General features: G+C 44.5%; 2 protein-coding genes across 2 annotated transcripts; one reads left to right on the forward strand and one right to left on the reverse strand.

Annotated features, from left to right (window-relative positions):
* Nucleotides 1-75: 75 nt before the first annotated feature.
* On the forward strand, nucleotides 76-3,137 carry LOC115400562 (fukutin-related protein). Its single transcript, XM_030108538.1, has 2 exons — nucleotides 76-430; nucleotides 701-3,137. The coding sequence occupies exon 2, from the start codon at nucleotides 811-813 to the stop codon at nucleotides 2,404-2,406; it is 1,596 nt and encodes a 531-aa protein (XP_029964398.1). The 5' UTR covers nucleotides 76-430; nucleotides 701-810; the 3' UTR covers nucleotides 2,407-3,137.
* A 3,732-nt stretch (nucleotides 3,138-6,869) lies between these two features.
* LOC115400958 (neutral amino acid transporter B(0)) lies at nucleotides 6,870-15,195 on the reverse strand. Its single transcript, XM_030109045.1, is given in 9 exon segments — nucleotides 6,870-7,887; nucleotides 7,890-7,915; nucleotides 8,903-9,037; nucleotides 9,138-9,332; nucleotides 9,415-9,648; nucleotides 9,817-9,983; nucleotides 10,075-10,143; nucleotides 10,260-10,302; nucleotides 14,527-15,195. Coding segments are annotated over 9 exon segments (1,596 nt in total). The 5' UTR covers nucleotides 15,057-15,195; the 3' UTR covers nucleotides 6,870-7,690.
* Nucleotides 15,196-18,127: the final 2,932 nt, after the last annotated feature.

An 18,127-nucleotide genomic window follows, 5' to 3' on the forward strand; every position in this document is an offset into this window, starting at 1 on the left:
TCCTTCCATTTTGAAAAAGTCGAGCTTTCATTCTGAAGGAGTCAAACCGGAAGTGTGTCTGCAGTAACGGACACCTTCACCGTGGTAGCTCCATGCTAACTCTGTGCTCCTGATTTCTGGGCGATATTCGTGATAATCTACGTGTTGGTTGGATATTCTGATCGCCAGTGAATTGCGTGACATAAGAAACGTATTTCCCACCCGAACCACACTAATAACCTGTAACAATGCGGGTGAATATGTTTGTTTACTGTTGCCGATTAAGCCAGGTGTGCAGCAGTGCTAGCAGAGCTGGCTGAAACAGCCCATGGCATCCACATGAAGCTGGAGGAACATGGTCAAATGATTTAACGCTGCGTCTCGTGGTATAGTTGGACGGCATGGATCCTGCATTCCTCTTCAAAAATAACAAATTTGCATTCAAATTAAGGTGAGTTATGTTCCAGTTTACAAGTCTGCTTTTTTATTGATTTGCAATTCAGCTTACCATGCATAATTTATTGCTGCTAACGCTGTTGTACTAATACACATGAAGTAGCTGCTTAAATAAATCAGTAACTGTATGATATATCACTGTGAAGTGATATGTTATTGTCTTATATAGTGAAGAAAACCTTAAATCGGTTTATTTTCTTTTCAACCTTTGCTGTATTTGGTGCAAAATGCAGATGTGTTGATAATATTTTCTTCTAATTTACAGGCTGTTTCTATATTTCTGACACGGATGGGGACCCAAGCACCATCGGTGGATTTCCTGAATAAAACCTAAATTCTTCTCCTGAGAGGAACTGCAAGCAAACATTAGCTGCCATGCGTATCAGTTTCTGCCAGGCCCTGTTAACTGGTGCCATCATCCTCAACCTCCTCATCCTTTACTATGTGTCCCGGGCCCAGCAGCAAATGATGGACAAGAGGAAAGAGCTTGGGAGGGGCACTCGGAAGGCTTCCCTCCCAGCCTCCAGTCTTGGAGGGGGCTTGGGAGTACTCATAGGAGCTGGTGATCCCGGGGTGGGTGGAGTCGAAGGGCACAGTCGGACCCCACGTGTGACGGTTCTTCTTCGGGAGTTTGAAAACTTTGAGAATTACGTCGGGGACGTGGCGAATTCCTTCCTGCGGCAGAGACCTGAGCTTCCCTTCCTGGCTGTGTCTGACACGTCTCCATACCCTCCGCTGGTGCTTCCGGATGGGGCTCGGCTCTTGGTACTCTCTCCCAGTCCGGACCAGCCGCCGCAAGCACACAGGCCGGAGTTTCATGTCCAGACAGAGTTTGTGCTGCTGGTTCCTGATGGCGTGGAGCTGGAGCAACCCCGGGCTGTCGAGCGGCTGATCAGGGAGTTGGAAGGAGAGGGCGGGGGTCCTGTGAGGCTCGTGGCTGCTCCTGTGCTCGCCCGGTCTGCTGTGCAGTGTCTTCATCTGCGGGTGAACCTCAGAGAGTGGACAGCCACCTACTCCCCTGCTGCTTCTGGAAGCAGCGGGAGTGTTTGCACAGCTCTCCAGGGCGATGCCGTCGTCCTCATCCGCACTGAGGACCTGTTTAACCTCTCTGTTCCTCTGGGGCGACCGCTCTTCTCCTCGCTTTTCGTTCAGACTGCCTTGAGAGGCTGGAAGGTCAAGCTGCTGGAGAGCCCCTGTTTCTCCGCAAACCATCGGCCACTCTTCAGTTCAGCCCACAACCAGTGGAAAGCCGACACCCGCCTGAAGGAGGCCACGGGACAGCTCATGAGGAGCTTTGGTCTGAGGCGCCTCATGCTCCCTGAAGGGAAGGAGCAGTGGTACGGCTGCAGCAAGGAGACGCCTCGCTGCTTCGGCACCGTGCACGATGACACTCCAGACTATCTGTATCTGGACCGCTGGACACCTCCGTGCTGTCTGCGAGCTCTCAGAGAAACCACCAAATACGTTGTTAATATTTTGGAGAGCTCGGGTGTTCGCTACTGGCTGGAGGGCGGCACCCTGTTGGGCGCCGTTCGCCATCAGGACATCATCCCGTGGGATTACGATGTGGATCTGGGTATCTATCTGGAGGACATACCCAACTGTGACCACCTGAAGAACCTGGACTCGGGCTCTCTGGTGGATGCTAATGGCTACGTGTGGGAGCGCGCAGTGGAGGGAGACTTTTACAGGGTCCAGTACAGCGAAGCCAACCACCTGCACGTGGACCTGTGGCCGTTCTACTCGCGCAACGGCGTCATGACCAAAGACACGTGGACCGAGCACAAACAAGACACCGAGTTCCCCGAACACTTCCTGCAGCCACTGGTGCCCATGACCTTCGCTGGCATCACGGCGTACGGCCCCAACAACCACAGAGCCTTCCTGGAACTGAAGTTTGGAGAGGGGGTGATTGAAAACCCCCAGTACCCCAACCCTGCCAAAAAGAGACTGGACAGGAGCAAATTATAGGTGGTAGAGGAAGGTTCAAGGCTCCTTTTTTTTTTTTTTTTTTTTTGAACATTTGAACTCAGAACACCAGGCCTCATTGTTCTCGATAGCCAGAACAATAACATGGTACCAAACCACATGCTTTTGCCGTTACTTCCTTTATTGTAGCTAACAACAGCGTATTTATTTCTTGAACAAGTGGTGAGAGTGACAGAAAGAGTGTACAAAAGTCTGGTACACTGTTTTAGTATAAATTTTACAAAATATTACTCCTGAAAGTTTGATAATTATTTAAAAAAAATCCTTTTTCCAAAGCAGGATTGAAGGTATTGTGTGGAATTATCCGTGTGAAATAAGTGGCATTGTCCTAAAAATGTATTTATGTTTTCTAACTGTATTGCCTTGTATTGCACTTTTTCAGTTTTGCACATTTTTTTGAACGAATGTTTGCGTTTTAATGCCTTTCTGTACCAGACAACTGTAAAGTGGCGAGAATGTTCTCATGTGATTTGTTAAGCACACTGTCATTCATCCTTATCAGGATGAGAGATTACCCTATCAGACCTCAGTATTCAAATTAAACTGAACATTTTAATTGTGTAACATATGAGCACACATGTATTTATGAAAACAGAACTTTTGTTCTGTATACTATTAAGAAAAAGAATTAAAAGAGTTATAGATTAAAACAACCACTGTAACCACAGTCTATGTCGCATTGTTTTATGTGTGAAATATGAGTGTCGCTCCATTTCCTGTCTGAGTAAAATAAATACATTTTAACAGTTTATGTCTTAATATAATTATTATTTTCATTGTTGGTTGAACCGGTTCTCTCCTATTCCGAAGGTTGCAAGCTCAGTACCGAAGTGTCCTTGAGCAAGACACTGATTTCCAAATAGATGGACTGAGTACATTTAATGACAGCTGGTGAATGTGACTGACAGATACCCATTCAGAGGATTGTGGGCATTGCTGAGTGTAGTTTATGTGTTCTCTGTATGCGTCCGTGGGTTTCTTCGTACAGTCTAAAAGCATGTTGCTGCCTGTTCAAGCATGTATAGGTATGACTGTCCTCCCACGGAGAGCCCTGACTTCACCTCATGTGTGCTCAGCTTTGCCTTCAAGACGAATGTCTTTTGTTGTATCCTCATCAATAGTTGTGAGTCTATGTTGGGTGGAGCCTGCCTGAACGTCTGTGAAGCTGATCCCTCCAGAGAAGGTGACTGTAACAGTCTACATTGCTACGAGAATTACTAACGGTAATACTGATTTTTATACAAGAAGTACAAAGACACGTTCACTCAGGGATCATCCAGCCTTCCAAACGTAAGAGTTACTTCAACAGTTAACGTGTGGAGAAGCAGATAATGTGATATGGCTGGTGTGATCATTAACAGAAATACAGTAAACAAATACTGTAAATGCTCAGATGTACAAAGAGGTTCAGACAGTTATTAACAATGAATTATTGTATAAAAGAGTGAATATGCAACGATTTAATTCTGTTGATATCAATTTGTTTCAACATTTTAAAGTCAGTTCATAATTGATTTTTTTTTGTGACTATAGTTCTTGATATATTAAAAAAAAAACTAACAGATTTTCTTTATTCTTTTTTACAATTTTCTCAAATGAAGATCTTTAGTGCAGATGATCCCTTTGGTCATTTTCAATAACTCCCTGTGAGCTCCTCTCACAGTCTTCCCCACAGGAGCCACATTGGCCACCACAATGAAAATGATCATTTCCCCCATAATTTAACCATTTAACTCCAAGCTTGTCTCCCCTTGCAGGATTTGCGGTGCACATTTTTCATATCTAGAACTCGCAACCTATTTATGATCTCTGAAAAATCCAGAGACTATCACAGGAATGGGTCTTTGTGCTCAATATACTAGTTTTTGTCAGCGGCTCCTCAAGATGTCTGCAGTGTGACCATAAAATTACCGTCAAAATAGTAACACAGAATAACTGCCAGACCTTGAGATGTGACATCATCTTGGGGATAAAAGGAAAACCATTTATAGACGCTTAGCGTGGGGATGAACGCCACGTGTTGTGAGCTCTTTTGACCACTAGATGGCACAACGCACCTGATTATTATTCAAACTGTCGCTGCTAAACATGCAGCAGTAGGGAAGATGGTAGGAAAGAGTCCGGAGCTGGACTGTTTGTTCAGAATGCGGTTTAATGTCGGACTGCTCCGAATTAAACGAGGAACAAGGTGACGGCGACCCTCTGCCTGTTTCTCCTGCCGCCGCTGCGTCCCGATATCTTTTACTGACCTGCAGGTCATCGACCCCTGGAGCAGCTTCAGGCCACAGAGCAGCACTTCCACAGCTACCCTGGCTTTGATCTGAGGCCCAACGAACCAAGCTTTTGCTCTCAGTTATTCAGAGTTTAATTTGGAATCTATTTCAAACATAATTGTATGTAAAATTACACATGGTCTTCCAGGGATCAGATTAAAAAAAACCTCAAAAATAGAATAAAGTATGTGAAAATGTTTCTGGAGACATGGCCTGAGTCCAGGGTGAGCTGGACTTACATGACAGGAGAAGCAGAAATGCAGCCACCTTGTTCATTAGGAGGCTGTGGACTGATGTAAGTTAACACTTTTCCAGCAGGTCCCATCAGCTGTTCGTATTGTTTACATTCCTCTGAACAGCAGAGCTCATATATGGGCTGGTAATTAGATCAGGCCTCTATACCAGCCAGGGCCTGCACATGGTTATTTTTGGGGTGCAAAAACATATAAGTCCCAGTGACGGTTACATAACACACCTGTTGAGTTTTCCGGGTGATTTTTTTTTTTTAATCTGCTGACTCCTGTGCTTGTAAACCACAGTAATGAGGCCTAAAAACAGCAAATGTTCAGAAAGCAGACACCATAAATTCATTTTTTTTTTTTAAAAAAGGCCTTTATTGCATAAACCTAATTCATTAGGTAACCGGGAATTTAGATATTCGTTTAAAAAAAATAGGTCCACAGTAACAAAAATAATTTGATTACTGTGTGCAGACACGCACAAAGATTCAACCAGACATCGACATGGTGTAAGATTTCAGAAAGGAATGATAACATCTCAACAACCTTGCACCAGGAAAACGAAGGAGTGCTGTTTTAGCACTTTGCAGTGACAGATATGGACTTGACATAAGAAATGAGGCCTCAGGCCTGCATCGTATTCACATCCTCATAGGACACATAGTGAAGCAAGCACAAAAATAAAAAGATCCATGACTTCTGCAGCAATAACTTCCACCTTGAACAGTAATGGATGATATGGACATAAAAGAACATTTAAAAGCGTTTGAAAGCGATACAACTCACCTCTGCCTCAGCAAACAATCTAAATGACTCAATAATGACAAATATAAAGGAGCTAAGACAAGAAAAAGAACATAAGTTAAAAAAAAAAGTCCACCAACCAGTTGATTTGAGGAGCTGGCAAAAAAAAAAAAGAAGAAGCAAATTTGGAGTTTCTAGCATATCAAAAAGTTTGCAGAGAAATTCTTTGGATTTTGATTTGAAAAATAAATATTAATTACAAATAATAATCATCACACATACAAAGAGACCTAAAGCTTTACTTAAGTATTTCATGTTATCCTCATAGTCTGAAAGCTACCGAGTATAAATAAGTTGAGACTCTCACGTCGACTTTAAAAGTTCTGCAGATGAACCGACCAGGAGCTCCTGTGGTGGAAACGTCCCTTAGTGGATGGAAACGTTTCACTCACACATGCAGGTCTCTCAGACTGCTCCCGGTCAAGGAGGGCCACATCTCTGCACGTGTTCCATCTCTACACCCCGGACTGCACTGAGTGAGTCTGTATCTTGATTCCTGCAGAGTCACTGAAGTCAGGTAGAAATTACAACATGCAGGACCGAGGCCTTCCAGCACCGCCAGAGCCCTCCTGTCCTCCACACAGACTCTGACACCCACAAAAGAAGCAACTTCTCAAGTATAGTAAAAGTGTGATTTTTGGTCTTTAAAAAAAAAAAAAAAAAAAAAAAAAAAGACATTGTCGAACGAAGTCTTCAAGCAAAAGTTGAACCTGAGGTCATGTTGCTTAGGATCCATAGCACTCCAAGAGGCAGGAGATCACATGAGTGTGTGTAAGAAAAAAAGCTCTTTCATTGATCTTTGGGACATTTTTAAAGAAAATCAGTTCACTTGATGTGCTTCAGAAGATAAAACCTTGAGAACTACTTGTGCATCACAAAGGAGTCGGACACGGAAAACAAATCAACATGGAAAAACCAACAATAACTGACTGACAAAAGCCTCAAAACTTACTTAAAACAATATAAACGGATTATTTAGCGCATTCTGTTGTATGTAATGACACATTTTCATGCTGGTGAGAGTGACTGGTGCTTATTTTTTTCCCCAGGTGCTTCTCAAAAAATGTCATCATTGATTGTTTGTCAGTGTTTTTCTACTGTCCTATATATAATTATGTTTACTTTTTTTTAACTACTTATAAGCTAAAAAAATATAAAGAATACAACAATCAATTTGTATCTAAGTGTGAAATATTTTTTCAATCAACCCTAAAAAGCTTTGATTTATTCAGATTTTTTAGATGTGGTTGCAAATGCTTTGCATTCGATAAGGAAGACCTGCACGAAAGTGACTATAATAACATCAGATAAAATCCACGAACATCCCCATCAAATATTGGAGTTTGTTAACAAAAAGTATCCTTAACACAAATATTGAGGTAAATAGATTTAAGATGGAGGGGAAAACTGTTATAACGGGCGCAGTAAAAACAAAAGAAACTAAAAAAAAAAAAAAACAGGAAGGATTTCATCAACTTTTCGGTCGGAAACGTTAATGATTTCCAAGATGGAGTCTCACTGTTGACCTGCTGTGAGAAAGTTCAATTCACTGAATCATGAACAAATATGACGCTTCTTTTCATTCGCTGGCATCAAGAACAAAGTGACTCATTAAACGACAGAAATGTGAAGAAACTTTCACCGCCAAGTCGATTGGAGACAAACCCGGGGCGACCTGAGTGAACAGGCCCACGCGCCTCTCTGTGTCTGTGCACGGCGTGGGTTTGGAGCATCCTGTGTAACTTTTGTAGTGCTTCCCTGTGAAGAGTGAGAGAGAGCTTGTCACAGCGCCGTGACGTGCATGTCCGTCCTCTCTCTCCGCGTAACGCTCTTCTCAGGGCGCAACGGAAAAAATAAAAAAAACAGAGTCTTGAACTTGAGGTTTCAGTTTGCCGGAGTGTCGTAAAGAAACGGAGGAGTGAGGGGGAGTTGAGAGTGTCAGTGGCTGGATCACAGAGCGGATTCACTGCCGATGGAAGGCGCCGCCGCACTGTCCCTCCCCTCTTTCTTCTCGATGAGCGGGGAGTGCTCGGGCGCGGCCGGCGACAGGTCGCCGTCCAGTCTGATCTCGCTCAGCTCCGTCCCCTCTTGCTTGGCCTGACGGTCCACAAAGTGCTGCAGGAGCCCGGCGCCGAACGCGTCGCCTCCACGTTCAGCACCGTGCAGGTCCGGTCACTGAGGAAGGCATGAAGGGAAAGAAACAACTTTAATACCACGACATTTACACAACAATAAGACTGCAATGTGAGAGTTACACTGTGAGAATACACAATATAGATCGAAGCAAGTTTGGCAAACGAAAAACAGGGTTACAAATCGGTGGAAACATTCCGTTATGTGGTTGTTTTAGTCAGGATTCAGCTAAAATGCATTTTCATCAACTATATTGAACTCTCTTTTTAAGAATCACACTTAAATTTAGTAAATTCCTGCTGTATTCCGATTTATTCCCTTGGAAATTTTCCACCTTTCTAACTTCCCAGAATTTTGCAACCCTGATTACAAACGATATAAAGTGACCTGCGACCCGGACAGTCAACTGGACAGTCAGCACGAAGCCTTGTGGACTGAGTGTTTAACAGTTTTGAAATAGTGAAAAAAAAATCAGATAAATAGAAATCTAATAATCTTTAAATATTTCTGATTCCTCTCATGGTAAATCATTGTCAATAAACAAAGCTGTGATTTGCCAAAAGGGGTGGAAGGTGGTGGTGGTGGGGGGGGGGGGGGGGGGGGGGGGTCTACACTTCCTCTCCTTTGTATTGAATTATGACTATAAATTATTCCTCCTTTTATCAGCGGGACACTTCAAATGCAAATTGCTCCACACTTCGTAGTAAACATCGGTTGGATGATGGACTTTCTGGATACTGAGCCTCTGCAATCAGAGCATACGTCACATTTATTAGTCTTATATTTTATTTATCAGGATTTTTACAAACATATCGAGTTATGGATCTTTTTTTGTTGTTTTGTCCTGTTTTCATCACATCTCGTATCCTGTTAAAAAAAACATTTGTGCTTCTTCACAGACATATTTATGAGCCAACAAGCCTTATCTTTAAAAATGTTATGGCTCAGTAGCTTTGAAGTCGCTCCCAGCTTCAAAGACGCTGATAACCCCTCATCTGCATTCTCATAAAGCGGGGATGATTCACTTACACAAGCCAGTCGACGGCCAGGATGAGGGAGATGTCGCTGGTGGGGAGTCCGATGGCCTCCAGGATGATGGCCAGCGTCAGGACCCCGCCAGCAGGGATACCTGCCGCTCCAACACTGGACGCTGTAGCTGTCACACTGACACACAGAGAGAAGAAAATGTCAAGATCAGACCCAGAACACTGAGCTTTCTGCATGTTTGTTTGATTAAAAGCATCGATACATGAGTGGTACTCACAGGATGGTGATGACTTGGATGAAGTTCAGAGGATTGTTGTTGAGCTGAGCGATAAAAACCGCAGCCACACACTGGAAGAGAGCGGCTCCGTCCATGTTGACGGTGGCTCCGATGGGCAGGATGAAGCGGCTGATGTGCTTGGACACGCCGTTATTCTCCTCCACGCACTTCATCATGAGGGGCAGCGTGGCCGAGCTGAGGAGAGCGCGAACCCAGAGGTGTCAGGGGGAGAAACGCCGAGTTCGAGATTCAACGGTCAGAGCGCTCAGATCGTTACCTGGAGCTGGTTCCGAAGGCCGTGGCCAGAGCCGTGAAGATGCCCCAGAGGAAGGTGTACGGGTTCTTCCTCGTGAAGATGAAGTAGATGCCCGGCAGCACGAGAAAACCGTGGATGGCGTGTCCGATCATGCAGCAGGCGATGTATTTCCCCAGGCTCGCAAAGAGAGCGGCGACGTTGTCCATCTCCACGATCTTACCAGCCACCAGGAACATGATACCGAGAGGAGCATACCTGAGGACAGGCGGGCGCAGAGTAAAGGCATGAGACAGCAGAACACTGCAGATCCAGAATGAAGCAGGAGAAATTCACTTGCTGATCAAGCTGAATCAGTTTCTGTTGCTCAGATCAGTTCCTGAATGTCTGGTTCATATTTAAAGGCAGCTGCTTGTTGATCCTCACCACATGATCCAGGAGACCAGCACCATGGTGGCCTCATTGAAGGAGTTAAAGAACTTGATCAGGATCTCTCCCTCCTCGCCGAGCTTCCTTAAAGCCACACCGAACACGATGGCGAACACGACCAGACCGAGGATGTTCATGCCGTCCTGGTCCGTCCCGGTGGGAACCTGGCGAAGGAAAAGAGAAACGACACCAACGGTAAACGCTTCATCTCATACACGCTGATGGCTTTCTACTGAAACTGTTTCCTTTGCTCACCTTCTCCACTGTGATGTTGGGTCTGCCGTCTGTGCTGTTCACTTTAACCAGCTTGTAGCTGGTTGCATACTGGAAGAGACACAGAGGTTTGTAGTTTAGAGCCGAACAGGCTGGTTTCAATATTCCTGTTGTGCAATTCTGAGGTTGTGACTTTGCCAAGGACACGACTTTAATCAAATACTCACTGACTGGAAAGCAGCTGAAACCAGATTGGAGGGAAAGATGTTCCTGTGAAGAAGGGAAAGGAAAACAATACTTTAAATACCCAAGCTCAGCGCGTAATGAGCCACTTGGAAAGAGCCAAAGGAAAAAGATACAACCGCAGAGAACAAGTGGGGCAAACACTGCACAAGAGTTCAGGTTTTCCTTTTCACATGACACTGCATAAAACAATTCATATGAATAGAAAAACAGTGAATATCACAATGACTACAGTACAAATAAACCGTACACACAGCTTCTATTTGAATCAGGCGTGGAGTGTTTGCACACCACACAAAAGCTTCAAAAACCTATTAAGAAAGACGCCACAGACAAGTTTATCTTAACTGTCATTAAAACAAAAGGGATATTAAAATAATTCCTAGATGTGACGCTTGAAACTATCCTTTAGCTTCATGAAGTAGAAAAACACACAGTGAGCGACGTGCTGGAGGAACAGACACAAAGTCCAACCTCACACTGACAATTCTACTAAAACTAAAACATTTCCATTTTACACAGGAAACAATAATTAGGTCAATCAGAGAAGTCGCATCTCGCCGCTCTGCTCTCTGTGGTCGTCAGAGCAAACAAAACAAAGATCACAAGGCTGATCATGTGGAAATAGCCGAGGGAATTTAACGATTGATCCCGTCATTTCTCTGTGTCCGTGTTACTTCAGGTTGTGGTGTTGTGTGTTCATACACACACACACATGCATTGGTACATAGATGCACACACATCTTAAATCTCCCAAGAATGCATGAAACCCGGTTGGCCCCGATACTCCAGTAATCTGGAATAGATTTACTGTAATAAGGCCTTAACTTCAACAGATCTTTGCACCCGTTCACTCCTACTTGTGGAGAGCTCAGTGCATCGGGATTAACGTCATATGACAGGGAAGCAGGCGACTCCGACACGGGCTCAACATGCCGGACACTATTTGGATATTCAAATGAATCACGAGAAGCTGTGGTATAGGTTAAGAACAGCTTCAGGAGAAAAATAAATAAAGCAAGACCAGTTATTGAGTCACCATCAGTATCTAGATCAGTAATAAAGCGTTATGCTGACACTTCTTCTGGCGGTAACGCGTCCATGAGTCCATTAGTGCTCTGGTCTGCCTCCAGCCCGTTCCCTGAAGTGACTGTTTGCTCTTGAGGTGAGTTCAGCCCACAAATTAAACAATAACTTCCCAACGGATTGTAGCAGCTCTCTGCAGGCTGGTATTCTAATTCAGCTGCTCCTCTTCTTAATGATTCACTAATCTATTGATTCAAAAGTTGTATAAAGTTGGTCTGAGACTTCTGTTTCTTTGTGTGTGGCCTTCAGATTCTTGGCACAAAGTGTGGAAGGAAACACAGCTTTTTTTTTTTTTAATCTTTTGTTCTCTTCAGCTATATGTTAAATGGGCTGGTGAACGCCACCAGATGTCCACGTGACTCATGCCGATACAAATAAACTCGACTATTGTACAGCCAGAGAGAACAGACAGACCGGCGTGACAACTCCTGGCACTCGCAGTCCGGTCACGTGACGCTCGGCGGGCGCGGCGTCCGCTCCATGTCAGGCCGCCGATTGTTTGTCGTGAGCTACTCTGACGTCTTCTCTGCATCTTACTACATGTTCCATAACAGGAAAGACGCAGCGGACGCATGATGTGTGTTTGAAATGTTGGCACCCGGCGAGCTCTGCCAGCCAGGCGAACGGAGCAAAGACAAACATGTGGCGTCAGCGGCTCTGACTAAGCAGGTTTTTAATCGCTTAATTAAAATCTGACAATGTGCGAGCTAAGTTCTTTGGGTGCTGTCTAAATCCTGGTGATTAGTTGTTAGAAAATGATCATCTTTTCATCTGTGAAAACATAAAAGCGCAACTCAAATACGTCCATTTTTTGGGGGGAAAAGTTCACTGCTTTGTCAGTTTAATTATGATAAACTGTCACATCAGCTACCTCACGCTGAGTGTGAGTCCACAGGATGCCAAACACACTGAAAACAACGGAACTGGCGAGTGATGACACTCGTAAATATTGGCCATCTCCTGTGAATGTAGTCATATAATTTATGATCGGAGATAAGAAAAGTCAACAAGGATGCCGAAGTGGCTGCTGTGAAAACTTGCTTCATGTGTCTATAGGCGCGTGCGTGTCTGCGTGTGTGTGTGTCTGTGTCTGGACGCTCTGATGAGCAGCTCTGCAGTAACCTCCACACAGCTTTTGTGGTCCAAAGTGAGCAGGACACACGCTGCGAGGTCTCGCTCTAATGAGAGGCACGGGCCTCCCCTGCTGTCTCTATTAGGACAGCTTACAAATGAGTGTGTGGCTGTGACACACTTTTCTAGAGGAGACCGTCAGGCCTGTTTCTTTCCAGACGGGAAACTAGAAAGCGGACGGCACTCTTGGAAAGTGTAGGTACAGTTATGTAAGACTAAAAAAAGAATGGTTATGGTAACCTCTGGCCCTTTCACTATGCACGGTTACTCTTGCACGTCAGGTGTAGGAGGGCTTATGAGAGCCTGGAAAATGGGGTGGAGGATGGGAAACAGCTGTGTACACGGCAAAGAGCTGTAAAGCCTTCCAAAAAGCATAAAAACAGACCTGCAAATGGGCCTGCATGTCGCACAGGCTCAAATATTAATCATGTTTACTCTGCAATTAATGGCGGATCAATAAAAATGGCAGATAATAACAATAAACTTGTTCTCCAAATTAGTCCACACAGTGAGTTTTTTTTTGTGTTCAAAGTACACCTTCATCCTGCTCTGTCTCTTATTCCCTTTCATCACTGTGCCTGAAATGCTCCTTGTTTACAGAGCAGGTTTCAACCAATATTTTCAGAGAGACATCTTCAAAGCGTTTTTCCTCCAGGTCGTGATGATACGTCCCGATGTGAGGCCACGTCCGCAAACGCCCGCTTTCTCATGACATGTAATCTGCTGAATTGCTGTTGAAACAGATAAGGAATGTTTGTTCTCCACCCCGCTGTCCCTCACCCTCTTCACGTTAAAACAGAGTGAAGGAAAATACCTTCACCGTACGGAAACGGTGTGGTAACTTCCTCCTGTGTGACATTCTGCCACCTCACCGATACAGACCGACTCTAAACATGGCTGCTTCCCTTTTCACTCCAGGGGATGAGGTGGCACAGCAGTTCAGCCTTTTTTTTCTAAAATTAAATGACATAACTCATGAAGAGGACTCACTGACCCAAAATAAAACAAAAAAAAAAAAACAAACAGAAATAAGTGTGAACTCCAAACAAGTTCAGAACTGCAGCTGCTCTAACAAGTTCAGCAAGTTTCAAATACCATCATATTGGATTCAATAAGTACGACAAGCAACTGAACTTCAGTGTTGTTGCAGTTAGCAGAATCCCTGAGATTATTGCAGCTTGTTTCTGATCCTTTTCTTTTGTTTTTCTGGGTATTTCAGTTTCCTCCCACCTTTCAAACACACGCATTCTTAGTAATATTGGTGACTCATGTTTGCGCGTGGGTGTGAATGTGAGTGACTGTCCCTGTCTGTGTTTACCCCGTGATGGACAAGGACCTACCCAGAATGCACCCTGCCTGCTCCTGTGACCACAGGTGAAATGAGAGGGACACACAGACTTTAATGTCATCCTGTCCCGGATGGATCAGAATATTTTTTTTTCAAGTGACAATTAAACATGTACTGAATTGACCTGTGGTTAATAACACAGAATAACTGCAATTTGTTGCACTTGAGGAACAGAAAAAAGAAAATCCGTATTAAATGTAGTCAAGTATCTTTTGTTTGTTGATCAAAACTTAAAAAGAGACCCATTGGGACAATCTGGTAGTGAAGTTAGACTACTGAAGGCGTAATAAAGCTGTTTATTAACCTCAGAAACCTGAATTTGTGTGGCTGATAGCAGCAGCTGTTCGGAGGGGGTTTTATCTTTGCATAATGAGGGACGGTCCCCCTCTCGTGCCTTCAGAGCAGGAAGTTTCCCCGCGTGCAGGAAACCTCTCACACACGTGTCGTCTGACTCCACGTGTGAAAAGCAGCAGTTCAGTAATGCAGTAGCCGACTGGAGGAATGAACGTCCCGGCCGAGCTGATGCAACTGTTTGTTGTGGTTACAGCACCCTGCTGGAGCGAGTTTAATCCACGCCGCGCGCGTGGGTCTTATCCCGTGCTGACCGGAGGAAACCATTAGTCAAATGCGTCTGTAAATATACGCGCGTGAGAACGCAGGGGAAGTTTCCCATCTCACCCACTCACCTTATCAGATCCAGAAAGGAGTCGATGACCTCTTTGTGCGCCGGCACGTCGTCGTCCAGACCCGCCGGCTTCTCCACCGTCACGGCCCCCGGGGTGATGATGAACGCCATCACCACGCCGATGGACGACGCGATCAGGGTCGTGACGAGGAAGAAGAGCATCGCCCAGCCGCCGAGCTTGCCCAGGGCTTGCGGGTCGAGGCTGGCGGCCCCGGACACCAGGCTGCAGACCACCAGCGGGATGATGATCATCTTCAGGAGCCGGATGAGGATCTCCCCCGGGAAGCCGATGTAGATCTTCTGCGTTATGGTCAGGTCCAGGTTGCGCACGCCGAGCCCGATGAAGACCCCCACGATGACCCCGGCCACGGTGAGGATCACCAGCAGGTTGGCCCTCACGATGCGCAGCAGGCGCTCGGACGGCGGCTCCGGGCCGCTCTTCTTGTGGCTCAGGCCGTTGGCCAGCGGCTCGTCGAGGTGCGCCTCTCCGTTGGACGGCGTCCTTCCCTCCATGTCGATCTTCTCTGCCATGACGCGCGCGCTCACACTCGCCCGGTAACTCACTCACTCACACACTGAAAAGTTCTCTCAAAAGCGGAGCCGACGAGGCGGGGGCGGCTCTCAAATGTGTAACTTCCTCCTTCCAGCCAGTGAACGATGCTGCCCTGCCCGGCAGCGTCCGCATGCTGCTTATCTGCCGGGAAACTTAATCTCCACCCACGTGACGCATCCGAATGGGCGTGACCCCCCTCAGCGGACTGACGGGTCCCGCCTGTTATCCATCACCTGTAATCAAAACTTTAAAAGGATTTACCTCCTTTAATACTACTCTCAGGTATTTCTGTGGCATCTGAGGTTGTGTCGGCTTCACATCCTCCTGCTGATGCAACTCAGCCACGAGGTTGCAGTGAAACATGGACAAATACCTGCAGTGTGTGAGCAGCTGAGCTGTGCAAACACACTTTAAGATGACTTTTGGTTTAATTGTGACTGCAGGCAACACATTTCATCTAATAGTGATGAGTATCTGAGCAGGGCCGGATCCAGGTATTTCTTTTTTGGGTACAAGGGGTACCAAGAGTCAGATTGAGGAGCAAACCAAATATTTAAACTTCTAAGTTGAAATAAACTCTTTAATCATTCAATTGATGGTATTTTCCTGTCAGTTCAGGGGGCCAGTTTGCTCCTCAGTGGGCTGGATTAACTCATAGCGTTATAACCTTGGAATAATAACTTCACGTTTTGTAACTGTTCGATTGAAAAACTTCAGTATTTACAAAAAGGAAAAGAAGAAGTCGATCATTTAAGAGAAAAAAGTGTAATCTCAACATGAAGTTATTTATTCAGAGTTAAAGTAAAATGTCAGAGAAGTGGCTTCCTCTGAGCGTGGTAACCTTAAAACAAGTTTCAAACTGTTCACGTCGACTGTTTGGCTCGGTGTTGATGCTCATGCTGACGTCCAGTGAATAAATCAGGAACAGCAGTGGCTTTCATTAAAAGTATGTCTTCCTCATAACACCTCAAGTCCAGACTGGACCTTCTAACAGGCCAGTTTAGGCCTGGGAGCCATATGTTTGACACCTCTGAATGAGCACATTGAGATTATGATTTCCATTTTGTTGACTTTTTGTTGTATTTACTGTTAACATAACACTATTGCAACAAAAGTTTAAAGTTTATCCAGGTTTAACCTGTATTTCTCTTCTGGGATGAAATGTTGACTGCAGTGACGTAGGTTAAAATTACAAATGAAAATTGGAGGCCACACGGCCACACAACGGATGCTCCGCCTTTTTTTAGTATAATAGCCTCATTATGTGATGGCATCTGGTCGAATTACTGTGAAGAAAAACCTTGTGATTTAGTAAAGGAACATTTTGTATGATATCTGATTAAAGGCTGAAGGGAGGAAACAAGACGTCAATTGATTGATTTAAAAAATAAAAAAGACGTAGAAAAAGCTACTGTCAAGAATCAGCTTGTGAGTGATGGTAAAATTTAATGCTCAGAATAAACATTTGCTTCTATGTTTTCACAAAATACTCATTAAGTTGCAACCACCTGCAATTGTTGCATCATGGAGTTGAAAGAAACAGTCAAATAAACCCTGAAGCATGAATCCTGAACCGGTTTTGGAATTTGAATATCTGGTTCTTGTGTGATATTTGGGTTTGGAAACAACTTCAACAGTAAAAAAAAAAAAAAAACAACAGTAACTATCCAGCTGGTGAGATAAAAATGACATTACATGATAAGGACACGCTTACTTGTTTGCCAAACGAACGGCATGCAATCTTTTACCCACCATCACTTCTAATTATTTGCATTCACATGATCATAGTTTACTTCATTAAAAGCAAAAGCACTATCTATCTCCTCTAATCTCTTTCCAGATTAGTGCCTTTTAACAGAGTGGCAGCTCCACCGGGGCGCATGAGCTGCGGTGCAGCGGTAGAGATGCTTTGCCTGTACAGCTGTGAGGGCTGCTGGCGCCGGACTTTGATGTGACTTCCCTCCTGGGTGTGATTATTTGTTCTCCTCACAAGTACCAATTCAACAATGTATACAGTTTTTTGTTGAAGCAATACGATCAAAGAGTAATGCACATGGAACAACACATGCAGCGACAACAATCCTAAAGCTTGCGCTCTCGATGGTGGCTGAAGCACCAGGGAGCAAGGCGTCCTTTACGTGACACCCGATGTACCGCGTGCGACCATTATTCTAACAGTACAACACTGGATTACTGTTTTTCTGAAGACGAAAGACAAAATGAAAGGGATTTAAAATGATAAATGGTGTTGAAAACAGAAAAATAATGTTCAACATTTCGTTCGCATAATAGCTTAATGGATCCCACCCGGGGGATTTTTTTGGCAAGGTGACGGTCGCACTGTAACAAGAGACAGACCCTCATTGTCTGAAGCACAGAGGCCCACAGTCCGATCGCTTCAAACATGTGTATGGGTCCAAGACATGCTGAGGTAAGCTTACACTCAAACAACAATCCAAGTCTTTTTTAAAAGGGATCCCACTGCTAGAAATTTGTGGGAAAGGCACCTTTAACACCAAAGAAGACCCACAGGACCAGAACTGGTAGGAAGCTGTCCTCCCAGTGCCCAGTTTGTTATCTCAAGCTCTCTCTTTGTTCCCTTTGACTGTGTGAGTGATTGGAGGAATCGCTGTGATTCTGTGAAAATGCTCTGTGAGAAAGGCCTCAACATCAATGGTTAAACCCACAGGCACATGAGAGCAGGGGGAGTTTGTCTAGAGCAGGCCCCATCTATAAAAACACACCATCCTCACTCTCAGTGCACACGCTGTGGGTCATCATTTTTTCCACCTATTTGATTTTAAAACTTGACTACCTTGAAGTACTATTAAAATATTTGATTTCAATGTGAAACTGACAAATTTTTATATTTTTTTTTTTCAATTTTTTTGCGATAATTGAGAAAACTCAGATTACACCGATAATGTGTTTTTGATTTTCTAAATTATATACAATTGAGAAAAATAAAACAAAACGTGCTTGATTTTTTTCCTGTTTATTTATTTATTAGTAATACATTTCTAAATAGAAATGTTTTACTGTCTCGCAG

Source organism: Salarias fasciatus, chromosome 14 (genome assembly GCF_902148845.1).
Source record: "Salarias fasciatus chromosome 14, fSalaFa1.1, whole genome shotgun sequence".
Taxonomy (NCBI): domain Eukaryota; kingdom Metazoa; phylum Chordata; class Actinopteri; order Blenniiformes; family Blenniidae; genus Salarias; species Salarias fasciatus.